This window comes from Ovis aries, chromosome 20 (assembly GCF_016772045.2).
Source record: "Ovis aries strain OAR_USU_Benz2616 breed Rambouillet chromosome 20, ARS-UI_Ramb_v3.0, whole genome shotgun sequence".
NCBI classification, from domain to species: Eukaryota; Metazoa; Chordata; class Mammalia; order Artiodactyla; family Bovidae; genus Ovis; species Ovis aries.
Window position 1 is genome coordinate 27,131,857 of NC_056073.1, and position 22,989 is coordinate 27,154,845.

General features: G+C 50.5%; 2 protein-coding genes and 2 pseudogenes across 2 annotated transcripts; all 4 read left to right on the plus strand.

Moving 5' to 3' along the window:
* Positions 1–596: 596 nt before the first annotated feature.
* On the plus strand, positions 597–5,495 carry LOC101108558 (BOLA class I histocompatibility antigen, alpha chain BL3-7-like; annotated as a pseudogene).
* A 97-nt stretch (positions 5,496–5,592) lies between these two features.
* On the plus strand, positions 5,593–6,232 carry LOC114109644 (small ribosomal subunit protein uS14-like; annotated as a pseudogene).
* A 420-nt stretch (positions 6,233–6,652) lies between these two features.
* On the plus strand, positions 6,653–10,782 carry LOC101111694 (BOLA class I histocompatibility antigen, alpha chain BL3-7). The gene is given in 8 exon segments (XM_042237450.2): positions 6,653–6,776; positions 7,072–7,341; positions 7,536–7,811; positions 8,422–8,697; positions 8,807–8,911; positions 9,350–9,382; positions 9,524–9,585; positions 9,749–10,782. Coding segments are annotated over 7 exon segments (1,071 nt in total). The 5' UTR covers positions 6,653–6,703; the 3' UTR covers positions 9,562–9,585; positions 9,749–10,782.
* A 1,390-nt stretch (positions 10,783–12,172) lies between these two features.
* On the plus strand, positions 12,173–15,453 carry LOC101119545 (BOLA class I histocompatibility antigen, alpha chain BL3-7). Its single transcript, XM_042237448.2, has 7 exons — positions 12,173–12,299; positions 12,593–12,862; positions 13,060–13,335; positions 13,946–14,221; positions 14,331–14,906; positions 15,048–15,103; positions 15,267–15,453. The coding sequence occupies exons 1-5, from the start codon at positions 12,227–12,229 to the stop codon at positions 14,561–14,563; spliced, it is 1,128 nt and encodes a 375-aa protein (XP_042093382.1). The 5' UTR covers positions 12,173–12,226; the 3' UTR covers positions 14,564–14,906; positions 15,048–15,103; positions 15,267–15,453.
* Positions 15,454–22,989: the final 7,536 nt, after the last annotated feature.

Genomic DNA, 22,989 nt, shown 5'->3' on the forward strand with positions numbered 1-22,989 from the left:
AACACAAACATCCATGATCTTCTAATGAGAGTGGCAAGAGGAGACTTAAAAAATATAAAAATGTAAAAAGCTCCACTGTTCCCACTATAGTGTTTATTTGGGGAAATAATTACATTCCATGTTAACTGTATGTTATTAATATTATCCTAAATAAATGAATAAGCAAATTGTAACTCTATTATTTCTACTATGGATAATATCGATAGAAGTAACTATAAACAAAATTACCCTTGGGGTCCTCACTAATTTGTTGGAGTGTATAAATATTCTGACCAAAAACGTTTTGAAAATCGCTGACTACAAGCCCCTGGGCCAGGACTCAGGGAGTGTGACAAAAAGCTCTCGGTGCAGGAAAGGAGGGATCAGGACAACGTCCCAGGTTCCCCGGAGGGCAAGGGTCTCAGGGTCTCAGAGTCAAGGGCGGTATCTGGGGCCGGGACGCTCCATCTCGGAGCTTCCCCTCTCCTGGAGTTTCACCTTCTCTCTCACAACCAGTGACAGCGCCTCCTAACTGGACGACATTTGTGGCGCGACCCCAGGTCTCACTCCTATTGGGTGTCCGATTTCTAACTGCCGGTATTCATCTTCGCGGTTCCAGGTTACCAAGTGTTCATCCACCGGCTGGACTTGCTTCTCTCCAGACCCCAGAGATGCGGGTCACGGGGCCGAGAACCCTCCTCCTGCTGCTGCCGGGGGCGCTGGTCCTGACCGAGACCTGGGCGGGTGAGTGCGGGCTCGGGAGGAAACGGCCTCTGCGGGGAGGTGGGCAGGACAGGGCAGGGCTCCCAGGGAAGGAGCGAGCCCGCCGCCCTCGCCCCGACCTGCCCCCTTCGCCCGTCCCGTCCTGTCCCTCCCTTGCTTCCCGCCCCCTCTTCTCTGCCCCCCAAGTCCTGGTCTTTCTCCGACCTTCTCCGTCTCACGAGCGCCTCGCCCCTTCCTCCTCCCAGTTCCGTCACCTCGGATCCCGGACCCGAACCGCGAGGAGGTCGGGCCGGGTCTCACCCCTCCCCGCCCCCAGGCCCCCACTCCCTGAGGTATGTCTACACCGCCGTGTCCCGGCCCGGCCTCGGGGAGCCCCGCTTCATCGCTGTCGGCTACGTGGACGACACACAGTTCGTGCGGCTCGACAGCGACGCCCCGGATCCGAGGATGGAGCCGCGGGCGCGGTGGGTGGAGCAGGAGGGGCCGGAGTATTGGGATCAGGAGACGCGGAGAACTAAGGACGCCGCACAGACTTTCCGAGTGGGCCTGAACACCCTGCGCGGCTACTACAACCAGAGCGAGGCCGGTGAGCGACGCGGGCCCGGGGCCGAGTCACGGCCCCCATCTCCAGGGATAGGCCGGGTCGCCCTAGTCTGCGGGTCCGAGGGTCACCCCAACACTGAGGGACCCTCCGCTCCCCCCAATCCGGGAAGAGCTCGCGGGGACTTGACCCGGTTTTATTTCAGTTTGCATTTAATCCCTGCGGATGGTCTGGGCGGGTCAGGGTCTCACACCCTCCAGGAAATGTATGGATGCGACGTGGAGCCAGACGGGCGTCTCCTCCGCGGGTATGATCAGTTCGCCTACGTTGGCAGAGAGTACATCACCCTGAACGAAGACCTGAGCTTCTGGACCGCCGCTGACACGGAGGCTCAGATCTCCAAGCGCAAGTGGGAGGCGGCAGGTGAGGCGGAGGCACGCAGGAACTACCTGGAGGGCCGATGCGTGGAGTGGCTGCGCAGATACCTTGAGAAGGGGAAGGACACGCTGCTGCGCGCAGGTACTAGGGGCGCGGGGTCACCCTGATCTCTCCTCGGGCTGGAGCTGGCTTCCCACGAGGAGAAGAAAGTGGGGTCCCTGTGGGAACAGCGCGCCAGGTTCTTGTCAGGAGAGGGAGGAATGCGCCCAGGTTTTCATAGTCTGTACAAGACGGTGACTCTCCAGTAGTTTCATTTCTCTGGACAATTAAGGAATCCAGTGCCTTTGAGGAAGAAACAGGAAACCATCCCTGAAATAACTGGTGAGCGGTGCCCTTTCACCCTGCCCGCCATCTTGTGACTCTTGACTTTCACCCTGCCCGCCATTTTGTGACTCGTTACTTTCTCAAGGCCTGTTCTCAGGCTAGAGCATCATAAGAGGCCAGACTCCAGCTTTTCTGAGTCATTCAGTTTCCAACAAAGTCAGGACCATTGCTCTGTATTCTCCCCCTTAAGGTGGAGCATCCTACCTTGGCTCTCACCCTGACTCCACTACTTTACAAGGACTAGATTTTCCGTGGCACCAGAGCCCAGACTGGTGTCTGGTGTTTGTGCTTTTTCTTTTCAAACTCATTTTCTCATCATTGCTTAGAATGATCACGTGATGCTTCCTCCACAGCCCATGGGAGTAACATAAACTGTGAATTTTCTGATTCTTCTTCCTCAGAGCCTCCAAAGGCATATGTGACCTGTCACCCCATCTCTTGAGCGTGAGGTCACCCTGAGGTGCTGTGCCTTGGGCTTCTACCCTGAGGAGATCTCACTGACATGGCAGCGTGGCAGGGAGGACCAGTGCCAGGACATGGAGCTTGTGGAGACCAGGCCTTCAGGGGATGGAATCTTCCAGAAGTGGGCAGCCCTGGTGGTGCCTTCTGGAGAGGAGCAGAGATACACGTGCCCTGTGCAGCACGAGGGGCTTCTGGAGCCCCTCACCCTGAGATGGAGTAAGGAGGGGGATGGGATGGAGCTTTTCTCAGATAAAGCAGGAGCCCTTCAGGACTCAAAGGTAGGACTCCAGCCTGAGGTCAGGGCCTCTTCCTTTTCCTCCACAGAACCTCCTCAGACCTGCTTCCTCACCATGGGGATCATTGTTGGCCTGGTTCTCCTCATGGTGGCTGTGGTGGCTGGAGCTGTGATCTGGAGGAAGAAGCGCTCAGGTAGGGAAGGGAGGGAAGGATCTGAGTTTTCATGTCTCACTGAGGGGTTTCAAGTCCAGGTAGAAGTATGCCTGGGAAATACCATCCATACATATGGGCTTGCTGGTCTGGAGCTGATGCTAACATTGATCCTTTTGTAAAGTACATGTGAAAATGAAAGATAGATTTTTCACCTTCATATTTCCAGTTGGGGCCTGTTTCTCAGCACTTGAAGATCAGAGGGGAAGGTCCCCACTGAGTCCAGACCTCTAGAAGGGTTGGAGATGGTCCAGACCCCCCACATCTCCTTTCTTTATATTCCTGATTCTGTCCTGGATTTTTGCTTGCAGTTCCAGAAAGCTCTCTGGGGTCCAGAACTAGAGTGTTTCTCTAGGATGTCATGATTCAGTCTTCTCCATGGATTCTCATGTAATGTTTTCTTCTTGCAGATGAAAACGGACGGAGGTACACTCAGGCTGCAAGTAAGTACAGAGGGGGTATGATTCCTGAGACCCTTCTGAGGGTGCAGACAAGAGGCCATGGGGAGCTCGCCCTCCTCAAAATTCCTTCTCTAGTTTCTCTCCTGTGGGTTCTGACCACATCCTGGTCTTGTTCTCTCCCAGGCAGTGACAGTGCCCGGGGCTCTGATGTGTGACCAGAGCTCTCATGGATCCCAAAGGTGAGACCCTGGAGGGTCCTGACTGGGTGAGGAGTTGGTGCAGGGGGGGACACACTGGGTGGTGGGGGTCTTTGAGTGGGACATGTGAGCATGTGGGGGGCTGTGGAGAATGTGAGCCCTTCCGGGACTGACCTACACTGGTTCATGATTCTTTTCTTTCAGTGTGAAACAGCTCCCTTGTCTGGACTGAGTAATGGAAGATTCCATATCTCACCCCCACATTATGACTTGAAGATCTGATTTCTCTTTCTGCGGAAGTCATCTGCCGGGGGCCAGCGTGAGGCGCTCCGCCCATGGCAAAGGTCATGCGGAAGGAAGCTTGGCATACACAAAGGCGTGCTCAAGCCTCAGGAAACCCCCTGTTCCCGGGCATCTACCCCCAAAACCAGAGTACTTTACAGGGGGCTCTCCCCCATAACCGTTTCTCTCGGAGGAGGAGTTAACTTGCAGCTCCAATTAATAAAAATTCCTGGGCGTGACAAGAGTGTTTCAACTTCCGAACTCTGAAGGTTCTCTGATCTGCCTGATCAGGTTCGTCTGGCCACATGTGATTGTTCCAGGCCTCCAAACTGTGAGAGGCATGGGATGTTTCTAAATACAGACTCTTTTGAGAAGTTAGAAGATCATTAGTATAGTATTAGTGGGTTGATGAGGAATTATTTTGGTGAAGGGTTTTTTCATTTGTTGTGCCAATAATTACTGCTAATTCCCTTCCCTGGGTGTGACAAGGGTGTCTCAGGTCAAACCTCTCTGCTGACAGACTAGCTTGTGTGACAACCTCTCAACCATAAACAGCACAGAGAGTTTGGAGTATTAGCATAGGGCTTTTCTCATTGATGAGTCAATGACTGCTGCCAGGCCTCCAAATCCTTAGACATCTGGGAATATAGTAATCAATGTATTTGGAATATAGAAAAGGAAATATAGTAGTTTTTTGATGTTAGCAATACTAGACTTTTTGAGTTAATGAATTTTCTCTTTTGTTATAGATCACTGTACTTTGTTATAAATCACTATGCTATGTAAAAATGTAACTTTATCACTATCTTAAGACAAAATAGATCTTAAGGGGAACATTGGTGAAGGGTTTACATTTGTTGAGCCAATATTTGCTGCTAAATCTCCATATTCCTGCCCTTATAATGAATATAACTAGCATATAGGAGGTTCATGGGGTCGCAAAAGTCGGACATGACTAAGCGACTGAAGTGAACTGAACTGATGCAGCTAAAGTTTAAGGATGAGACTTAATTGACAAGGCAAGAATTACATGGACAAGTAAAGCTCTACATGACTTAACTTGATGGTGTTGCTTTCCTGGACCAGTGAATGGTAAACTTGTGGCATAAAAGAGATTATGTTGTTTTCTTTGAAATGAGTGTGCTTGGTGAACATTAGCTTTACTCTGATGATGCTGTAAAAGATCTGATACACTGCAAGAGGAACAGAAGTAAGTATATCATGTTAGAATAGGGCACAGAATGGCATGTTACTTCTACAATCTGCTATTATCCACTTGTGTTACAGTAACTTAAGAAAACCTGGTGTGAATATCGGCCCCTCAAAATTCTCATGCTTAGATGAAGTTCAAAAGATGGTGTTCTACTCTTAAGATAGGCCTTGCACAGATATTGCTATGTTGTATTATTGTAAAAATGAGCTGCTTTTTCTTAGGAAAATCAAAAGGCTTACGGTCATATTTCCAAATGCAAATTATTTTTCAAAAAAAAAAATCTTCTAAGATGACATAGGAAGTACACATCAAGCACTTCTGCTGCATTCCAAAGGATTATGTCCCAAGGAAAATAACTCGGGTGAGCTGAACTAGCCTCTCTTTCATGGAATAGAATGTTTACTTCAAAAAATGAATGACACTGGAAGATCTACAAAACTTAGTGAAGCATTGTATTAGTTTTAAAAATCTTATATTAGTATAAAAGACAGTCAATGTGCAAAATAAGCTTATGGATTTTAGTGTAATAGAATAGGAAATATTCAATAATACAATTTCAGGTCCACTTTGAAAATAACCTTTGAGCCTTTTACCTCGTTGCAGCCGAGAAAGCAACATGGCTCACCAGCAGCTCTACTGGAGCCATCCGAGAAAATTCGGCCAGGGTTCTGGCTCTTGCCGGGTCTGCTCAAACTGGCACTGTCTGATACGGAAATATGTGCCTTATCCGGAAATGTGCTGCCAGTGTTTAGGCAGTATGCGAAGGACATGGGCTTCATTAAGTTGGACCAACGGAACTTCTTTAAATGGCTCATCCAGCACATCAACCTCAGGCAGAAATAATAAGCTCTTTGTATATAAAAAGCTTTCAAACTTCAGAAAAAAGAAAAAGAAAAAGAAAATAACCTTTGAGAAACTACCACTTTTGTAGTTTTCCTTTTGGATCAAAGATGAACTTAGATAATTATCTGAAAAGTCATTTAAATACTATTACGTATGTGTGGGCCTTTTGTTTTCATAGATTTCAGCCAGAATAATGGATTTAACATAGAAGCAAACACAAACATCCAGTGATCTTCTAATGAGAGTTACAAGAAGAGACTTGCAAAAATATAAAAATGTAAAAAGCTCCACTGTTCCCACTGTAGTGTTTATTTGGGGAAATAGTTATATTCCATATTAACTGTGTGTTATTATTCTAAATAAATGAATAAGCAAATTGTAACTATTATTTCTACTATGGAAAATATCGATAGAAGTAACTATAAACAAAATTACCCTTGGGGTCCTCACTAATTTGTTGGAGTGTATAAATATTCTGACCAAAAATGTTTTGAAAATTGCTGATTACAAGCCCCTGGGCCAGACTCAGCGAGTGTGACAAAAAGTTCTCGGTGCAGGAGAGGAGGGATCTGGGACAACGTCCCAGGTTCCCCGGAGGGCAAGGGTCTCAGGGTCTCAGAGTCAAGGGCGGTGTCTGGGGCCGGGACGCTCCATCTCCGAGCTTCCCCTCTCTTCGAGTTTCACATTCTCTCTCACAACCTGTGTCGGCCCCTCCTATCTGGACGACATTTGTGGCGCGACCCCAGGTCTCACTCCCATTGGGTGTCCGATTTCTGCTAGTATTCATCTTCGCGGTACCATGTTACCAAGTGTTCATCCACCCGCTGGACTCCCTTCTCGCCAGACCCCGGAGATGCGGGTCATGGGGCCGAGAACCCTCCTCCTGCTGCTGCCGGGGGCGCTGGTCCTGACCGAGACCTGGGCGGGTGAGTGCGGGGTCGGGAGGGAACGGCCTCTGCCGGGAAGTGGGCCCGACAGGGCAGGACCCCCAGGGAAGGAGCGAGCCCGCCGCCCTCGCCCCGACCTGCCCCCCCCCCGCCCGTCCCGTCCTGTCCCTCCCATGTTCCCGCCCCCTCTTCTCTGCCCTCCAAGTCCTGGTGCTTCTCCTTCTTCTCCGTCTCACGAGCGCCTCGCCCCTCCCTCCTCCCAGTTCCGTCACCTCAGACCCGGGACCCGCGCCGGGACGAGGTCGGGCCGGGTCTCACCCCTCCCCGCCCCCAGGCCCCCACTCCCTGAGGTATGTCTACACCGCCGTGTCCCGGCCCGGCCGCGGGGAGCCCCGCTTCATCGCCGTCGGCTACGTGGACGACACGCAGTTCGTGCGGCTCGACAGCGACGCCCGGGATCCGAGGATGGAGCCGCGGGCGCGGTGGGTGGAGCAGGAGGGGCCGGAGTATTGGGATCAGGAGACGCAGGGAACTAAGGACGCCGCACAGACTTTCCGAGCGAACCTGAACACCCTGCGCGGCTACTACAACCAGAGTGAGGCCGGTGAGCGACGCGGCCCGGGTCCGGGTCTCGCCCCCATCCCCAGGGACCGGAGGGGTCGCCCGAGTCTGCGGGTCCGAGGGTCACCCCAACACTGCGGGACCCGCCCGATCCCCGACCCGGAAGGAGACGGGGGTACTTGACCCGGTTTCGTTTCAGTTTGGGTTTAATCACCGTTGATGGTCTGGGCGGGTCAGGGTCTCACACCCTCCAGGAAATGTATGGCTGCGACGTGGGGCCGGACGGGCGTTTCCTCCGCGGATATGATCAGTTCGCCTACGACGGCAGAGAGTACATCGCCCTGAACGAGGACCTGCGCTCCTGGACCGCGGCGGACACGGCGGCTCAGATCACCAAGAGCACGTGGGAGAAGGAAGGTGAGGCAGAGGCTCGCAGGAACTACCTGGAGGGCTGGTGCGTGTAGTCGCTCCGCAGATACCTGGAGATCGGGAAGGACACGCTGCAGCGCGCAGGTACGAGGGGCCCGGGGGCGCCCTGATCTCCCCTCGGGCTGGAGCTGGCTTCCCACGAGGAGAAGAAAGTGGGGTCCCTGCGGGAACAGCGTGCCAGGTTCTTGTCAGGAGAGGGAGGAATGCGCCCAGGTTTTCATATTCTGTACAAGACGGTGACGCGCCAGTAGCTTCATTTCTCTGGACAATTAAGTAATCCAGTGCCTTTGGGGAAGAAGCAGGAAACCATCCCTGAAATAACTGGCCAGACGTGCCCTTTCACCGTGCCCGCCATCTTGTGACTCGTGACTTTCTCAAGGCCTGTTCTCAGACCAAGAGCATCATAAGAGGCCAGACTCCAGCTTTTCTGAGTCATTCGGTTTCCAACAAAGTCAGGACCATTGCTTTGTATTCTCCCCCTTAAGATGAAGCATCCTACCTTGGCTCTCACCCTGACTCCAGAACTTTACAAGGACTAGGAGATTTTCCCAGACATCACAGCCCAGGCTGGTGTCTGGTGTTTGTGTTTTTTCTTTCCAAACTTCTCATCATTTCTTAGAATGGTCACATGATGCTTCCTCCATGGCCTATGGGAGTAAAGTAAAGTGTGAATTTTCTGATCCTTCTTCCTCAGACCCTCTGAAGGCACATGTGACCTGTCACCCGATCTCTGACCACGAGGTCACCCTGAGATGCTGGGCCTTGGGCTTCTACCCTGAGGAGATCTCACTGACCTGGCAGCATGATGAGGAGGACCAGACCCAGGACATGGAGCTTGTGAAGACCAGGCCTTCAGGGGATGGAACCTTCCAGAAGTGGGCAGCCCTGGTGGTGCCTTCTGAAGAGGAGCAGAGATACACGTGCCGTGTGCAGCACCAGGGGCTTCAGGAGCCCCTCACCCTGAGATGGGGTAAGGAGGGGGATGGGATGGAGCTTTTCTCAGATAAAGCAGGAGCCCTTCAGGACTCAAAGGTCAGCACTCAAGCCTGAGGTCAGGGCCTCTTCCTTTTCCTCCACAGAACCTCCTCAGACCTCCTTCCTCACCATGGGCATCATTGTTGGCCTGGTTCTCCTCATGGTGGCTGTGGTGGCTAGAGCTGTGATCTGGAGGAAGAAGCACTCAGGTAGGGAAGGGAGGGAGGGATCTGAGTTTTCTTGTCTCACTGTAAGGTTTCAAGTCCACATAGAAGTTTGCCTGCCTTGTTCCTGGGAAATACCATCCACACATATGGGCTTGCTGGTCTGGAGCTGATGCTAACATTGACCCTTTTGTAAAGTACATGTGAAAATGAAAGATAGATTTTTCACCTTCATAATTCCAGTTGGGGCCTGTTTCTCAGCACTTGAAGGTCAGAGGGAAAGGTCCCACTGAGTTCAGACGTCTAGAAGGGTTGGAGATGGTCCAGTCCCCCCACATCTCCTTTCTTTATATTGCTGATTCTGTCCTGGATTTTTGGTTACAGTTCCAGCAGGTTTTCTGGGGTCCAGAACTAGGGGGTTTCTCTAGGATATCATGATTCAGTCTTCTCCATGGATTCTCACGTGCTGTTTTCTTCTTGCAGGTGAAAACGGAGGGATCTACACTCAGGCTGCAAGTAAGTACAGAGTGGGTGTGATTCCTGAGACCCTTCTGAGGGTGCAGACAAGAGGCCATGGGGGTCTCACCTTCCTCAAAGTTCCTTCTCTAGTTTCTTTCCTGTGGATTCTGACCACATCCTGGTCTTGTTCTCCCCTAGGCAGTAAACTTTCATCAGAGCAGAGCTCTGATGTGTGACCAGAGGTCTCATGGATCCTAAAGGTGAGACCCTGGAGGGGCTTGACTGGGAGAGGATTTGGTGCAGGGGGGACACACTGGGTGGTGGGGGTCTTTGAGTGGGACATGTGAGCACGAGGGGGGCTGTGGAGAATGTGAGCCCTTACATAACTGACCTACACTGGTTCATGATTCTTTTCTTTCACAGTGTGAAACAGCTACCTTGTGGGGACTGAGGGGTGCAAGATTCCATATCCTACCAACATTATGACTTGAAGATCTGACTTCTCTTTCTGCAGAAGTCATCTGAATGTGTCTGTGCTGCTATTAGCATAATGTAAAGAAGTTGTGAGCCTGGCCTGATTCTGTCCACCATGACCCCTCCTCACCCTAGACTGTTTTAATACCATGTTTTATTGCCACCTGGTATGCCATCACTTCATGGGAAATAGATGGGAAACAGTGGAAACAGTGTCAGACTTTATTTTCGGGGGCTCCAAAATCACTGCAGATGGTGATTGCAGCCTTGAAAATAAAAGACGCTTACTCCTTGGAAGGAAAGTTATAGCATATAGCAACCTAGATAGTATATTGAAAAGCAGAGACGGTACTTTGCCAACAAAGGTCCGTCTAGTCAAGACTTTGGTTTTTCCAGTGGTCATGTATGGATGTGAGAGTTGGACTGTAAAGAAAGCTGAGTGCCGAAGAATTGATGGTGAATTTTTGAACTGTGGGGTTGGAGAACACTCTTGAGAGTCCCTTGGACTGCAAGGAGTTCCAACCAGTCCATCCTAAAGGAGATCAGTCCTGGGTGTTCATTGGAAGGACTGATGTTGAGGCTGAAATTCCAATACTTTGGCCACCTGATGGGAAGAGCTGACTCATTGGAAAAGACCCTGATGCTGGGAGGGATTGGGGGCAGGAGGAGAAGGAGAGGACAGAGGATGAGAGGGTTGGATGGCATCACTGACTCAATGGACATGAGTTTGGGTAAACTCCGGAAGTTGGTGATGGACAGGGAGGATTGGCGTGCTGTGGTTCATGGGGTCACAAAGAGTTGGACACGACTGAGCGACTGAAATGAACTGAACTGATGGAGCTAAAGTTTAAGGATGAGACTTAATTGACAAGTCAAGAATTACATGGACAAGTAAAGCTCTACATGACTTGATGGTGTTGTTTTCTTGGACCAATGAATGGTAAACTTGTGGCATTAAAGAGATTATATTTTTTTCTTTGAAATGAGTGTGCTTGGTGAATATTAGCTTTACTCTGATGATGCTGTAAAAGATCTGATACACTGAAAGAGGAACAGAAGTATATCATGTTATAACAGGGCACAGAGTGGTATGTTACTTCTACAATCTGCTATTATCCACTTGTGTTAGAGTAACATAAGAAAACCTGGTGTGATAATCGGCCTCTCAAAATTCTCATGCTTAGATGAAATTCAAAAGATGGTGTTCTAATCTTAATATTGGCCTTGCACAGATATTGCTATGTTGTATTTCTTATTGCAAAAATGCTGCTTTTTTTAGGAAAATCAAAAGGCTTATGGTCATATTTCAAAATGCAAATTTTTTTCCTAAAAAAAAAATCTTCTAAGATGACATAGGAAGTACATATCAAGCACTTCTGCTACATTCCAAAGTATTATGTCCCAAGGAAAATAACTTGTGTGAGCTGAACTAGCCTCTCTTTCACGGAATACAATGTTTACTTCAAAAAATGAATGACGCTGGAGGATCCACAAAACTTAGTGAAGCATTGTATTAGTTTTAAAAAAATCTTACGTTAGTCTAAAAGACAGTCAATGTGCAAACTAAGCTTATGGATTTTAGTGTAATAGAATAGGAAATATTCAATAATATCATTTCAGGTCCACTTTGAAAATAACCTTGTGGAACTACCACTTTTGTAGTTTTAGTTTTGGATCAAAGATGAACTTAGATAATTATCTGAAAAGTTATTTAAAATACTGTTACGTATGTGTGGGCTTTTTATTTTGATAGATTTCAACCAGAATAAAGGATTTAACATAGAAGCAAACATAATCATTCAGTGATCTTCTAATGAGAGTGACAAGAAGAGACTTGCAAAAATATAAAAATGTAAAAAGCTGCACTGTTCCCACTGTAGTGTTTATTTGGGGAAATAGTTATATTCCATATTAACTGTGTGCGTTATTAATATTATTCTAAATAAATAAATAAGCAAATTCTAAGTCTAGTATTTCTACTATGGAAAATATCGGTAGGAGTAACTATAAACAAAATTACCCTTGGGGTCCTCACTAATTTGTTGGATTGTATAAATATTCTGACCAAAAATGTTTTGAAATTCGCTGACTACAAGCCCCTGGGCCAGGACTCAGGGAGTGTGACAGAAAGCTCTAGGTGCAGGAGAGGAGGGATCAGGACAACGCCCCAGGTACCCCGGAGGGCAAGGGTCTCAGGGTCCCAGAGTCAAGGGTGGTGTCTGGGGTCGGGACGCTCCATCTTTGGGCTTTCCGGTCTCCCCGACTTTCACTTTCTCTCTCACAACTTCCTATCTGATACTTGTGGCGCGGCCCCAGGTCTCACTCCCATTGGGTGTCCGATTTCTAGCTGCCAGAATTCATCTTCGCTGTACCAGGTTACCAAGTGTTCATCCACCCGCTGGACTCGCTTCTCGCCAGACCCCGGAGATGCGGGTCATGGGGCCGAGAACCCTCCTCCTGCTGCTGCCGGGGGCGCTGGTCCTGACCGAGACCTGGGCGGGTGAGTGCGGGCTCGGGAGGGAACGGCCTCTGCGGGGAGGTGGGCAGGACAGGGCAGGACCCCCAGGGAAGGAGCGAGCCCGCCGCCCTCGCCCAGACCTGCCCCCTTCGCCCGTCCCGTCCTGTCCCTCCCATGTTCCCGCCCCCTCTTCTCTGCCCCCAAGTCCTGGTCCTCCTCCGACCTTCTCCGTCTCACGAGCCCCTCGCCCCTCCCTCCTCCCAGTTCCCTCACCTCAGACCCGGGACGCGCGCCGGGACGAGGTCGGGCCGGGTCTCACCCTTCCCCGCCCCCAGGCTCCCACTCCCTGAGGTATGTCTACACCGCCGTGTCCCGGCCCGGCCTCGGGGAGCCCCGCTTGATCATCGTCGGCTACGTGGACGACACGCAGTTCGTGCGGCTCGACAGCGACGCCCGGGATCCGAGGATGGAGCCGCGGGCGCGGTGGGTGGAGCAGGAGGGGCCGGAGTATTGGGATCAGGAGACGCGGAGAACTAAGGACGCCGCACAGACTTTCCGAGCGAACCTGAACAACCTGCGCGGCTACTACAACCAGAGTGAGGCCGGTGAGCGACGCGGGCCCGGGTCCGGGTCACGGTCCCCATCCCCAGGGACTGGCGGGGTCGCCCGAGTCTGCGGGTCCAAGGGTCACCCCAACACTGCGGGACCCGCCCGATCCCCGACCCGGGAGGAGCTCTCGGGGACTTGACCCGGTTTCATTTCAGTTTGGGTTTAATCCCTGCGGATGGTCTGGGCGGGTCAGGGTCTCACACCCTCCAGGTAATATATGGCTGCGACGTGGGGCCTGACGGGCGTCTTCTCCAGGGGTATGATCAGTTCACCTATGACGGCAGAGAGTACATCGCCCTGAACGAGGACCTGCGCTCCTGGACCGCGGCGGACACGGCGGCCCAGATCACCCAGCGCAAGACTGAGCAGCGCGGTGTGGCGGACGACTCTAGGAACTACCTGGAGGGCTGGTGCGTGGAGTGGCTCCGCAGATACCTAGAGACCGGGAAGGATACGCTGCTGCGCGCAGGTACGAGGGTCTCGGCGCCTCCCTGATCTCCCCTCAGGCTGGAGCTGGCTTCCCACGAGAAGAAGAAAGTGATGCCCCTGTGGGAACAGCGCCCCAGGTTCTTGTCTGGAGAAGGAGGAATGCGCCCAGGTTTTCATATTCTGTACAAGACGGTGACTCGCCAGTAGCTTCATTTCTCTGGACAATTAAGCAATCCAGTGCCTCTGGGGAAGAAGCAGGAAACCATCCCTGAAATAACTGGCCAGACGTGCCCTTTCACCGTGCCCGCCATCTTGTGACTCGTGACTTTCTCAAGGCCTGTTCTCAGACCAAGAGCATCATAAGAGGCCAGACTCCAGCTTTTCTGAGTCATTCAGTTTCTAACAAAGTCAGGACCATTGCTTTGTATTCTCCCCCTTAAGATGAAGCATCCTACCTTGGCTCTCACCCTGACTCCAGAACTTTACAAGGACTAGGAGATTTTCCCAGACATCACAGCCCAGGCTGGTGTCTGGTGTTTGTGTTTTTTCTTTCCAAACTTCTCATCATTTCTTAGAATGGTCACATGATGCTTCCTCCATGGCCTATGGGAGTAAAGTAAAGTGTGAATTTTCTGATCCTTCTTCCTCAGACCCTCCGAAGGCACATGTGACCTGTCACCCGATCTCTGACCGCGAGGTCACCCTGAGATGCTGGGCCTTGGGCTTCTACCCTGAGGAGATCTCACTGACCTGGCAGCATGATGAGGAGGACCAGACCCAGGACATGGAGCTTGTGAAGACCAGGCCTTCAGGGGATGGAACCTTCCAGAAGTGGGCAGCCCTGGTGGTGCCTTCTGGAGAGGAGCAGAGATACACGTGCCGTGTGCAGCACCAGGGACTTCAGGAGCCCCTCACCCTGAGATGGGGTAAGGAGGGGGATGGATTGGAGCTTTTCTCAGATAAAGCAGGAGCCCTTCAGGACTCAAAGGTCAGCACTCAAGCCTGAGGTCAGGGCCTCTTCCTTTTCCTCCACAGAACCTCCTCAGACCTCCTTCCTCACCATGGGCATCATTGTTGGCCTGGTTCTCCTCATGGTGGCTGTGGTGGCTAGAGCTGTGATCTGGAGGAAGAAGCACTCAGGTAGGGAAGGGAGGGAGGGATCTGAGTTTTCTTGTCTCACTGAGGGGTTTCAAGTCCACATAGAAGTTTGCCTGCCTTGTTCCTGGGAAATACCATCCACACATATGGGCTTGCTGGTCTGGAGCTGATGCTAACATTGACCCTTTTGTAAAGTACATGTGAAAATGAAAGATAGATTTTTCACCTTCATAATTCCAGTTGGGGCCTGTTTCTCAGCACTTAAAGGTCAGAGGGAAAGGTCCCACTGAGTTCAGACGTCTAGAAGGGTTGGAGATGGTCCAGTCCCCCCACATCTCCTTTCTTTATATTGCTGATTCTGTCCTGGATTTTTGGTTACAGTTCCAGCAGGTTTTCTGGGGTCCAGAACTAGGGGGTTTCTCTAGGATATCATGATTCAGTCTTCTCCATGGATTCTCACGTGCTGTTTTCTTCTTGCAGGTGACAAAGGAGAGAGCTACATTCAAGCTGCGAGTAAGTACAGAGGGGGTGCAATTCCTGAGACCCTTCTGAGGGTGCAGACAAGAGGCCATGGGGGTCTCACCTTCCTCAAAGTTCCTTCTCTAGTTTCTTTCCTGTGGGTTCTGACCACATCCTGGTCTTGTTCTCCCCCAGGCTGTGATAGTGCCCAGGGATCTGATGTGTGACCAGAGGTCTCATGGATCCTAAAGGTGAGACCCTGGAGGGGCTTGACTGGGAGAGGATTTGGTGCAGGGGGGACACACTGGGTGGTGGGGGTCTTTGAGTGGGACATGTGAGCACGAGGGGGGCTGTGGAGACTGTGAGCCCTTACATGACTGACCTACACTGGTTCATGATTCTTTTCTTTCACAGTATGAAACAGCTCCCTTGTGTGGACTGAGGGGTACAAGATTCCATATCCCACCATTGCATTATGACTTGAAGATCTGACTTCTCTTTCTGCAGAAGTCATCTGAATGTGTCTGTGCTGCTATTAGCATAATGTAAAGAAGTTGTGAGCCTGGCCTGATTCTGTCCACCATGACCCCTCCTCACCCTAGACTGTTTTAATACCATGTTTTATTGCCACCTCGTAAGCCCTTAAAACAGAGTCTAATTTAGGTTTACATTTGGTTGGAGAATAGGACCCATAAGTCAACAAGAATTGTTTTCTGAAAAGAAAAATATCCTGTGATGTAGTGTGAAGGAGGGTTGGTTGCCAAGAAGGGAAGAACAGCACTTGTGAGAAACACACAAGTGGCACTGATGTCAATGTGAGTAGATGTGTGTTATGTTGTAGCTACCACAACACATTTGGCCTGAGGTCACATTAATAAAGATATAGGGAGGTGCTTAACACTGATCTTGCTTTCCAGGTGGCTCCGTGATAAACAATCCGTTTGCCAATATAGAAGACTTAGGAGATGCAGGTTTGCTTCTCGGGCTGGGAAGATCCGCTGGAGAAGGGAATGGCAACCCACTCCAGTATTCTTGCCTAGAAGATTCCATTACAGAGGAGCTTGGGGGGCTCCAGTCCCTGGGTCACAAAGAGTCAGACGTGGATGAGTGACTGAGCACATACACAGCGCATCACACTGAGCATTCATTCACACCAGCTGTATGCCAGACACATGACACAGTGCTTTACATCTGGGAATCATCACTGCAGTTAAAGGGAAAATTGCTGGCCTTATGGAGCATTATTCAAGTGGTAGGAGACAGAATATATCTTATCAGTAGGCTAAATAAGGAAAGTGTTCTGTTATGGAAGGATGAGAACATAGAAAGATGCAGTGGGGAAGGTGATGCGCAGTGTAACTGTGAGGACAAGGAAGGTGGCTGTTGTACTAGGGTGGTCACTGTGGGTCTCACTGGGAAAGTGGCCTTTGGGGAAAGATTTAAAGGACATGCTGAGTTACCCCCGATGACTGGAGGAGGTTCTTTCCAGGCAGGGGGAACCTCCAGGCAAATGCACCAAGGCAGGAGGATGTCTGTGTGTTTCTGTTAAAGTGAGGAGGCCAGTATGGCTGGAGCAGATTAACTGAGATGAGGTCAGAGGTACAGCCAGACCTTGTAGGCCTGGAGGGTGTTGGAAGTGTTTGACTTTTGCTCTGAGTGAGATGGGAGTTATAAGATTGTTTTCAGCAGGAGAAGAATGTGGTATGACATTCATATTTTGATATTTTAACTTTGTTGGAGTATAGCTGCCTCATAATGTTATAGAAGTTTTGGGTGTACAGCAAAGTGATTCAGTTATTCATATACATATACTCATTCTTTTTAGATTCTTTTCTCATATAAGGAATCACAGAATATTGAGTGGCGTTTCCAGGGCTATACAGTAGGTCCTTGTTGGTTATCTGTCTTTTCTGTAGTAATGTATGTATGTTCATCCCAGGCTTCTGATTTAATCCTCCCCACAACATGCTCCCTTGGGAACCATAGATTTGTTTTTGATATCTGTTAGTCTTTATCTGTTTTGTAATTAAGTTCAGTTGTATCTTTTTAAAAAACTTCCACATATGAGTGATATCTCAGGTGGAATCATTGTCTCTTTGACTGACTTACTTCACTTAGTGTGATAATCTCTAGGTCTGTCCTTGTCACTGCAAATGACATTATTTATCCAAATAGGTCCAAGATGGCAGATGAGTCCACTTCTGCTAGACCCTGAGCCTCAGTATGCACTCCACATCAACAAGCTAAATGACACACCCACATGTGCTATGACCGTTTCAAGGCAGATTATTAAGGCAAACGTTTGACCACGGTCCAATTCCTTGAAATCCCACCACTTTCCCAAAATAGCTGGAATACTCCTCATACTCATTAGCCTATGAAATCACCCACTCTTATAAAAACTGACAACTCCATGCCCTCTTGCGACTCTCGCCTCCTGAGATGTCTTACACAATGTCTACAGAGTGTGTTTCTCTCTAAAAAATCTACTTTTTACCTATCACTTTGTTTCTCACTGAATTCATTCTGAGAAGAGACATCAAGAACCTGAGAATCAGTAAGTCTTGAGACCAGATGTGATGTCAGTTAAAAGAATGTGGATTTGAGTCCCAATCTGAGTCTCCCAGTTTCACTTGGATTCTTTGTCCCACATCTTAGCTTCCAGATCTTCAGCTCAGACTCCCCAGGGCTCTGCCCTCCCCTTCATGTGATCATAGTGCAGGAAGGCCTGACCATCCAGGTGTCCCCCAGCAAAAAAGCTGGGCTGCACAGATCCATCCTGGGACAGCACCGTGATGTTGTAACAAAGACTGTGGGATCCTGGGGAAGGAGGAACCGCAGATGAAGCTGCTTTCTGGAGACAAGTGCACATCAGATGTTTAACAGACAAGTTCTGTGTCCTGACCTGCTCCAGGTGCTGAGGGTGCAGAACATGCACGTGTACAAGGGACCAGAATGAGGAGTTCCATATGGGAAAACGGGAAAGAGAAGCAGGGAGAGGGGACTCGAGGAGTGGAAAAGAGGGTGATGGACACACGTGTAGGACAAGTGCCAGGACAGGGAGGCACCGGCTCCCTAAGGGTCGAGGCAGGAGGGCAAGGGGAGAGGCAGGAAGAGCAGGGTGAGGGGAGGTGGAGTCAGAGGGAAGGAAGGGCAGTGTCAGACCCAGGACCAGAGGGACCCCTGGTCAGAGGGGTCCAGGTGAGATGGAGAGCGAGGGCTGCTGCCCCTGGTGCAGGCTCATCATGGACAAGGCAGGCTCTAGGGAGGGTGAGACAGGAGGCAGTGGGGCCTGAGGGGCTGCGCTGTGGCCCCAAGAGAGATGAAGGTGGGCCAGTAACCTGGGGGAGGTGAAGGAGTGGGTCTGTGCTCAGAGTGTAAAGAGGCATGGTGAGGCCCCAGGTAGGGAGGTGGCTACACCTACCAGCGTTCCCTGGGAGAGGAGTCAGTGCCATGCGCACAGGGGTCATGGAGAATTAAAATATCAGAGTGGCAAGAGAAGATGGAACTGAAAGCCAAGGTGCACACTGGGAAGCACCTACATGGTGGGAGGGGCTGGAGGGAGTGAGGTCACACCTCCACAGAGGGTTCGGGTCAGGCCGCCAGTACAGGGGGCATCGGGCTGGGAGAAGAACCCCTCTAGGGAAAGGCCAGTTGACCAAGTGGCATAAAACAAAGATTTTGTTGAGATAGTGAGAGCCTGCTGTTATCCAGGAACCAAAGAGAGGGTGATGAAGGCCAAGGAGGTGGGCAGTGGACCAAGGGCAGTATTCCCACTGTGCAGGAGGGGCAAGAGGCTGCAGAGGAGATAGTGGTGAGGGCCTGGGACAGGGGAACAGGGCATGAACATGGCTCAGGGCTGACCCGCCCCCTTGGGTTAGTGTGAGGACAGGAGAAGAGAGGTGCCCTGGGTGAGGGAGGGTGAGAGTGTGGTGTGATTTGGGCAACCACAAGAGGGGGCCCATGATTGATTACTTGGTGAGGGCCCAAGGCACTCAGACAAGGGTGGGAGCAGGGCAAGGTGCCATGGGGGCAGCTGCAGAGGGACCAGGGCACGTGGAGTCCAGCCCCTGTGCCCTGGAGAGTGAAGGAATCCAGAGGGTGAGGTTCAGGATGCAGGAGTGGGGCGGGGCCGTGTTGGGGGAAAGGCCCCCCTTGGACGAGGGCCAAGAGCAGGTGCCTGCACGGGGGTGGAGGTAGGAGGGTGGGTGTCAAGTGGGGGACAGGTCCTCTCCCAGGGGCTGGGCACTGTGCTCAAGGCCCAGGGATCATTGGCAGGAGAGCTCCCCCTGGTGATGAAAATAGGGCAGGGAGGGTGAAGGGATGTGCCCCTGAGCAAAAGGCACCCTGGGAAAAGAAAGGCTAGTGAAAGGAGCCTTGCAGGGTAGGAGATCCATGCAGGAAAAGACCCATGAGGGGAAGAGAGGGACTTGTGGTGGGAAAGGAGATATGCTGGTGGGGACTCCCTAGGAAGCGATCAGAGAACTGTAGAGAGGAGGGGGCAGCAGGGAGGGGAGGGCAAATCCCCGAGGGGGCACAGGAGGTGGCAGGGGAAGAGGTGTGAAAACAGTTGTGGAACACCAACACAGAAGAAAATTTGAGTTCACATTAGTGCGGAGGTGGGATGTGAAGAGGGAAGTGGGGAGTGGAGACCAGAGAAATCGCAGGAGGAGTCCTTTGGCCACAAAGCCACCAAACTTTAATTTCTGGCTATGAAAATAATCAATAAACAGTCTGTGATAATAATAGAATGGAATTTTATTTGTGCCAAACTGACTAGACTGTAAACCAGCTACTCAGATAACTCTGAGAAGCTGCTCCGGAGAGGCAGTTTTCAGCACAGTTGAGTTTTTTTTGTTGTTGCTGTTGGTTTATTTTGTTGTTTTTTATTTTGGTTTTGGGTTTTTGTTTATTTTTTGGTGTTTCTTAGGCACACCAAAATCTTAGTTCCCAGACCAGAGACTGAACCCCGGGCCAATAGCAGTGCAAGTGCTGGCTCCCAGCTCTTCCACCACCAGGGAATTCCCCTTCACCACAGTTGTATATCTTGTCAGAACAAAAAACATCAAACAAGTTAGGGATAGATTTCTTCAAGGTTTAAAAAACAAAACCAAATAGACCGCATGTGAGGCACGTGCATCATGGCCTTGGCACTAGGAGGTGAGTCTTATCATGAAAGGGGGACCAGGGAACAGGAGGAGAGGACAGCACTCAGGGGCCTCGGAGGGCGCCCCACGACTGCTGGGAAGTGGCCACCGGAGCCTCGGCCCTCCAGGAGCCCTTGCAGGCCTCTGACAGGAGCAACGCGGGAGGTGGGGGCAGCCTTCCACCCAGGGGGGTCAGAGCATGGAGGTGTGTGAAGAGGAGGAAAGCGGGCAGGGCAGGTGCAGCAGGGCGAGCAGCGGTTGGAAACTGGAAAGAGACAGAAAAGCGGGGTGTGCTGTGGGGGCAACAGGTGGTCGCAGCAGGCCGTGGGTAGACCTCTCGACCTTACCTTGCCCCCCACGCTCCCCATCCTCGCACTCCCCCACCCCCTCCCCAGGATATGTGAGGTGGTACCCAGGACACTCACCGAATCCCACCCACACCCCTGAAACCGCCCCCAGGCTCCCAGCTGAAGACCTCAGCGAACCCCACTCACCGCGCGGTAGCCGGGGGTATAAAAAGGCAGCGCGAGGTAGAAACGGCGGGACAATGAGCCGCCCCGGAGGCCGCGCGGAGTCTGACCGCTAGGCGGCGCTGCTGCTCGCCGGGCGATGCCGCCTCCGCGCGTGTGGTCAAGAGTAATCTCTGAGCGCTCTGCTCAGTTCCTTTGAAACTCGCTTCTCTTTCCTGCACCTTCCTCCTTCTAGCTTGTTCTATTCTGTTTCGCTTTTTACGCTCACCCTCAACCGTTGGAGGGTTTTAGCTGTGCTGGCCCAGGACCTGGGCATTTTATCTTTTCTGTTGGAGCTTCTCAGGGGCCTGTCTGGGGCTGTGATGGGAGGCCGTGATGCGGTGATGGAGGCCAGGCCATAATCCTGCCTTCTCTCTGCTCGCTTCGTTGGACTGGGGCGGTTAGGCGAACACCCCAACTAAGACAGACACGTGCTTGAATTTAACACACACGGTTGAGTTCGTGTGTTTCCGCGCCCGTCTTCTTAAAAGAGAATAATGTATCTCTTCAGCCGGAATTTCATCCAGGAAAAATAAGTGGCCTGGTATTACTACTGTTCCAGGAATTCATCTCAGGGCCTGGAGTAGATAGATGTTTCTTCTGTTTTAATGATATTTTACACCACCTAAACTCATTAGGAAACCCACTGAGGTGAGAAATGTCTCTCATTATAAACAATCCAGGTCACTTGTCCAGTAACCCCCTGCATTAGCCCACTAGCTCCCCTCCTTGCTGAGGGCCGTTCCTGGATTATCCATTCTTCTAAGTTCCATTAGTTCTACACTCTCTGGTGACCCTTCAGTGATTCTCAGCTCTTCACAAGCAAACTAGACCAGAACACTGCAGAGTGTGCCACAAGCATTGGCTTGGATTAGACTCAAAGCACTTCTTCTTCAAAGGGCAGCACTTTGAAAACTAGGAATCTACATGTTAGTCACGATGGAAAGAGATTTCTGGAGTTTTAAGTACCAAGTCTACCGGAGAGGGAAAACAGTGTTGATTCCCGGTTTCGATAACATGCCATAGTACCTGAGATGCTTCCACTGGGACAAGTTGGTTGAAGGTTGAGTGGGACATCTCTATTTTTGCAATAATTTTTGGTGAGTTTAGGATTATTTCAAAATGATAAGGAGAGAATCAGGGAGAGGAAGCAGAGGGAAGAGAAAGGAGGTGGCTGAGAAGAGAAAAAAGAGGAGGAAGAGGAGGGACTTTAAAAATGTCCTCAATGAAAAATTGAGGACATTTCAGGAAAAAGGGCTCTCTTTATTCCTGAGGTTTTGGCCCCAACTCTATTGTGACTTCCCACCTGAGTGAGTGAACTGGATTAGTGAACATGCTTGATCACACTGACTTTTTCCTAGACAAGAGGCTGGGCTGCGTGGAAGCCCACCTCACCAAGCTCTGTCACGTCCCATAAGTCCTTCCCTCTTAGTCCTCCACAGGAGGGGCACTGAGCCATCAGGAAGACCGTGGAGCTTATTTTTAAACCCACTCTATGTCTTAGCGCTCTAACATAGATTATTTCCCAGATGTGTTTTTGCTTATTTGACTGTTTTTTTTAACTTTTACCAAACTTGTGCATGTATATATTTTTAAAGGGACTTCCCTGGTGGTCCAGTGGCTAAGGCTCCACTCTCCCAATGCAGGGGGCCCAGGTTCGATCCCTGCTCAGGGAACTAGATCCCGCATGCCACAGCTGAGCGTTCTCATGTCACAACTAAAGATACCACATAAAGACCTGGGGCAGCTACAAGACATAATGACAAGCTGTGATCCTTATACCACTTTCCAAATCTGATTCTCTTCTCCTAGATGCAAGCATTTCAATAATCAATTGGCTTTTATCTTCTTGTTTTAATAACAAGTTGTATCACAGGAGGAGAAATTGGGAGGTTGGGATTAACATATACACACCACTGTATATGAAATAGATAGCTAATAAGGACCTACTATATAGCACAGGGAATTCTACTCAGTACTCTGTAATGGCCTATATGGGAAAAGACTCTAAAAAGAGTGGATATAAGTTTATGTATAACTGACTCACTTTCCTGTCCACTTGAAACTAATTGTTGTTGAATTGTTAAGTCATGTCTGACTCTTTGTGACCCCATGGACTGCAGCACATCAGGCTTTCCTGTCCTTCACTATCTCCCAGAGCTTGCTCAAACTCATGTCTAGTGAGTCAGTGATGCCATCCAACCATCTCATCCTCTGTGGCCCATTTCTCTATCTGCCCTCAATCTTTCCCAGCATCAGGGTCTTTTCCAGTGAATTGGTTCTTTGCACCAGGTGGCCAAAGTATTGGAGCTTCAGCTTCAGCACCAGTCCTTCCAATGAATATTCAGAGTTGATTTCCTTTAGGATGGACTGGTTTGATCTCCTTGCAGTCCAAGGGACTCTCAAGAGTCTTCTCCAGCACCACAATTCAAAAGCCGTAATACTTTGCATTCAGCCTTCTTTATGGTCCAACTCTCACAT